Source organism: Helicoverpa armigera, chromosome 1 (assembly GCF_030705265.1).
Source record: "Helicoverpa armigera isolate CAAS_96S chromosome 1, ASM3070526v1, whole genome shotgun sequence".
Classification (NCBI taxonomy): Eukaryota; Metazoa; Arthropoda; class Insecta; order Lepidoptera; family Noctuidae; genus Helicoverpa; species Helicoverpa armigera.
The window spans coordinates 14,471,002-14,475,256 of record NC_087120.1 but is presented as its reverse complement, the minus strand read 5'-3'; the positions used below and the strand labels follow the sequence as shown (position 1 = coordinate 14,475,256).

General features: G+C 38.8%; 1 protein-coding gene across 1 annotated transcript; it reads right to left on the bottom strand.

Annotated features, from left to right (window-relative positions):
• Window positions 1-256: 256 nt before the first annotated feature.
• On the bottom strand, window positions 257-3,933 carry LOC110373872 (uncharacterized). Its single transcript, XM_021331295.3, has 4 exons — window positions 3,707-3,933; window positions 2,632-2,799; window positions 2,090-2,317; window positions 257-549 (listed from the first exon to the last, which is right to left on the bottom strand). Exons 1-4 carry the CDS (start codon window positions 3,788-3,790, stop codon window positions 379-381), a joined length of 651 nt encoding a protein of 216 aa, XP_021186970.1. The 5' UTR covers window positions 3,791-3,933; the 3' UTR covers window positions 257-378.
• Between the last annotated feature and the right edge of the window lie 322 nt (window positions 3,934-4,255).

Below are 4,255 nucleotides of genomic sequence, written 5' to 3'. Positions count from 1 at the left end.
AAGAATTAAGGGTTACCTTTAATAAACGATTTACCCATCGATGCAATATCCGCTGCGGCCTAAGATAAGTGAGTAATGTATAAAAATGAGTTGCTCTGACTAAAAATCGGGAATTGCTGGAGCGATTTGGCTTATTTTGGTTTTAAAATGTTAGTAGAGGTCAAGGAAGGTTTAAACGATACGAAGTTCGTGGGATTAGCAAGAAAATAATAATAATGGATCTGTATGGTTGTTACAGAATAAAACTTTGTTTTATACTGATAAATATAATATATTTGATTCTTTTTAGTTGGAATTATTTTGATATAGTTTCGTATGAAATATAAAGTTGGATAAAAAAGTTTGTAAAGGTGTTTGTTGACCTTCGAACTGGTTGGGTTAGTAAGGGCAACATCTGGACCTTTTAATTTTTCTTTTCTTTGGGGTGATGGCTCGGCAAGTTCTGCAGGGAAGACAGCAGGGAATGTCTTCCTCTTCACATTGGATCTGCATGCAGTTGTGAGTGGCTGGCAGTGCTTTGGAAGGAGCTCGAGGGGTCACTAACTCCACCTGCGATTAATGATGGGTTACACTTGATTAGGACAGGTCTCGAGTGTTAAAGCTTAGCCTAATCGAAGCCAAACGAAACGAATTTTTGAATTATTTTCATGAAATCTCATGGTATCTTGCACACTTGCCCCCGTTACACGCGATATTTGATTCCTTGGGTGTGTTCTGTACGCGTGTGGCTCGATAGATCTGTGTTTTACATACGAATGAAATAAAAAAATTAAGAACATAGAGAATTAACCAATGGTCTGATAAAATTGTAAATTTTCTTGGCCATAAAACTCTATCCTCTATAAACTCTAGAAAAACATAATCGCACAAACGTTTCTTTCATATCTCTTACCATTTTCGTCCCTATTTAAGTAGATCTCATTTCATTGTCTAAACCTAAAAAACTGTGTGTAATCACAAATATAGTCAGGCTACTTGATCATGACATTCCTGTGGAACTCGACACGGTGCCACTGACCGGCTCAGTTTTCATTTACGTCGTCCACGAGGCTCCATTTTGGACAAAGCATTCATACCACTCAAACTTCCTTACAAGTTGTGGAGCTTCTTATTGCTGCCGATACTTGGCAAAGCCGGTTAGACAGCATGTCTGAGATTTGCAAGAATCACAAAAAGCCTGAGAACGTATTTCTGGTAAATATTACAGGGTCGTACGTAAGGCAGTGAATATACTATTGGTTGATCTGATATTAAGTAAGGCTTGTATACCTTCCTTGAAGAGGTTTTTTTTTAAAGAATGGGTTGTATTTTTAAGCGGCAGTGTAAATTGCTGAAGTGTTTCAATATTAATAAAAATATTATGGATTCAACTACGTACAGTTAGGACTATGATCACAGACGTTGTAGATAGATGTAAGTATAGCTTTAACATTGGAATCAAACGGGAGTAGTTATATAATAATTTTAGTTAGGTATCATCTGCCTAGCGTTTTCCCAACTATGTCAGGGGTCAGGTTCGGCAGTTTCACCTGATACAGCTGAGTACCTGAGTCTTAAAAGGAGCAACTGTCTATGTGACACTTAACCCAGCTACCCGGGCAACCTAAGGCGATTATCACACTGCCCCGCATGATGCAGCGTAGTGCGTGGATGCGTTTTTTTCCGTTGTATGGAAATATCTCCGTTTGTATGGAAAACACGCATAGTCCAACACACTGAAGATGCATCTACGCGCGTTCATGCGGATCACGCACATACATGCGGAGAAACACGCACCCCCGCGCGTAGGTGCGGGGCGAAACGCAAGCTATGGCACACTGATCCCGCAGTGACGCGCGTGATTTTGAATGGGCGTGACGTGTATATTTGAAAATGGAAGCCGCCGTGCGTGAATTTACAAAACGCACCTACGCGCGTGAGTGCGTGAAAAACCCGCACGATGATGCAGATCTGCACTCCCGCAAGAACGCGCGTAGGTGCGTCGACACGCAAGATGCAGCGTGATGCGGGGCAGTGTGAAGATCACCTAATACCCCAATAATGATACAAATGAAAAATGCCTACTAGTCAGTTAATGTTGAAGTCTCACCTCTATATTTCCAGTCCTATTCGGTTCATCAGTTTGCTTCCCAATTTTGAGTATGAAAACGTCTTTGTCTGGGTGAAGAACCTTCTGCGCTTGCACACCTTTGGGGGCGTCTTTCGGGGTAACATTACATACGTTGCACATGGTCTCGTTACCCTGGGTCTTCGAGTAGACCAGCTCTGAGTTCAGAGCTGTTCTGTGTGTCAGTGACTCGCATATGTCGTCCGGAATCTAAAGTCAAATAAGTTAGGAATTACATCGGTACTTAGTAATAAATTACTAGACAAACTAACTTAACAGCAAAGCTTTATAATGTCGGTGATACTGAAAACAGAGATGTTACACGTTCTATCGCCTTGAGTTATCTCAAGAAAAAATTGCAGACGTGGATGCACACAGGCAAACGATCGCATTCAAAAAATATATTGGCGAGTATGTTTTGTAACATGACCATTTTTTTGACAAATAGTACTGGCAATCCACTTGTTTTAATGATATAGGTATGTCTTGAGCAAAAATTCAAATCTTGCTTTTAAATCCCTTACCTGAAAGTCCAGTCTATTGGCAGGGCACTGCGCTTCGCCACATGCTATGCCGCAAGTTTCTGAGCACACCGACCCTGACTCATCACAAGTACAGCTCTGCTGGAGTTTCAGCTGCGAAGGAGTCAGCTTCGGTGGCTTCGATGTACTCTTAGGGACCCGTATTTTTACCTGCACAAAAAGAAATACCAAATACCCCTAGTTTTTCTAAAATTGCTCCTCTGCTTTGGGTTTGAGTTCCAAAATAGTATGGTAGTCGATTTATTTTTTGAAACTTCTGAATTTTAGTACTAAAATGTAGCATTGTTGGTTTATACCTACTTGTTGCGTTGTAAGTTTTTATAAGCTCGCCATATGTGATTACTTTAATATTATATCACTGCAAAAGTAACTTTTACTAGCCGAAAAAAAACTGTAACCTATACCAACCCTATAGTAATATCATAAAGAGGAAAACATTTGATTGTTTGTTTGCATTGAGTGGGCTAGAAAACTGAACTGATTTGAAAAATTCTTTCACTCTCGGGAAGCTAAACTCCTCATGTAAAATCGGTTATTTGTCTAGGCATGGGAAGTTTCCTCAGGACGGGGATGAAACATAGGGAAACAGATGGTCTTTTGTAAACAAGAAAAACCATATCACAAACTTGGTTTTAAGCACCTTTGCTGTATCATCTTTTCTTCCAGGTCTAGAGTGCGTCCTCTAGTGAGAATGTCTTCTCATAGTTTTTCATCGTAGACCGGTATGATCGTTTGGAAAGTTATTACAATAAAGAATTTTAATTAGTTGCTAAAGTACCTTTAATTTGAGACTGATTTATTAATATTAAATATATATTACTTTCTCAAAATAAATTGATAAAAATAAATTTGCCAAATGTTTTACAAACTCTCACGCAAATTTTGCACATTCTCACGCATTGTTTTATTATTTTTCGTGTATTTTTCAAGCTTTTTATGTTGCACGTAATCCAATTATTGTTGCTGGGATCGAAGAACATGGGTAGGTTTTTGAAGGCATTAAGCACCAAGTTTCTTCACGGTTCACTAGCTTCTGTAATATTTAAAGATGGCGTACCTCATTGCCATTGAAAACAGCACTTATTTCTTCGTAGGGTTTTTTGGACTTAGGAGGTGGATCTGCCGCAGTCTCAGTTTCCATTGGACGCTACAATACTGTACTATTTGGATATCTACATAAAACGAAAATTTTGGCCCAACACATTCATTGGAAATTTTGATAACTCGTTTGAAAGTTTTGAAGATTCATCTTGTCACAGCTTTTTATTTGGTCTGTAGTCTTTGGTTGGACTCTAGCGTAGACATTTTTTGGACAAAATTCTTCTTGAACATCAGAATTTCATTTGAAAAAAATCTTTTGAAAACTTATTTACTGTTTTAATATATAAATAAATAGATAGCTATTTAGCAGACATGATTTTCTCTATGCACCCGGTGTGCACCTACTTGTCGTAGTTATTTCGTCGCACGTCGCAGGACAGTTAATTTTTTATACATATACATAGTTTTTTTCGTACACATACTTAGTTGTTTTATCTCATGTAAGCGGGTGAGCCATCCCAGGCAGCACACAAGTCAGATAACTGGCCAAGAATTTAACTCTATG

Bases quoted from the DNA above. Each gene is read 5' to 3' on its own strand.
- LOC110373872 (XM_021331295.3), bottom strand. From the start codon at position 3,790: ATGGAAACTGAGACTGCGGCAGATCCACCTCCTAAGTCCAAAAAACCC. The intron at 2,800-3,706 runs GTACGCCATCTT...CTTTTTGTGCAG, and splicing joins CTGTTTTCAATGGCAATGAG to GTAAAAATACGGGTCCCTAA. The intron at 2,318-2,631 runs GTAAGGGATTTA...ATTTGACTTTAG, and splicing joins CCAATAGACTGGACTTTCAG to ATTCCGGACGACATATGCGA.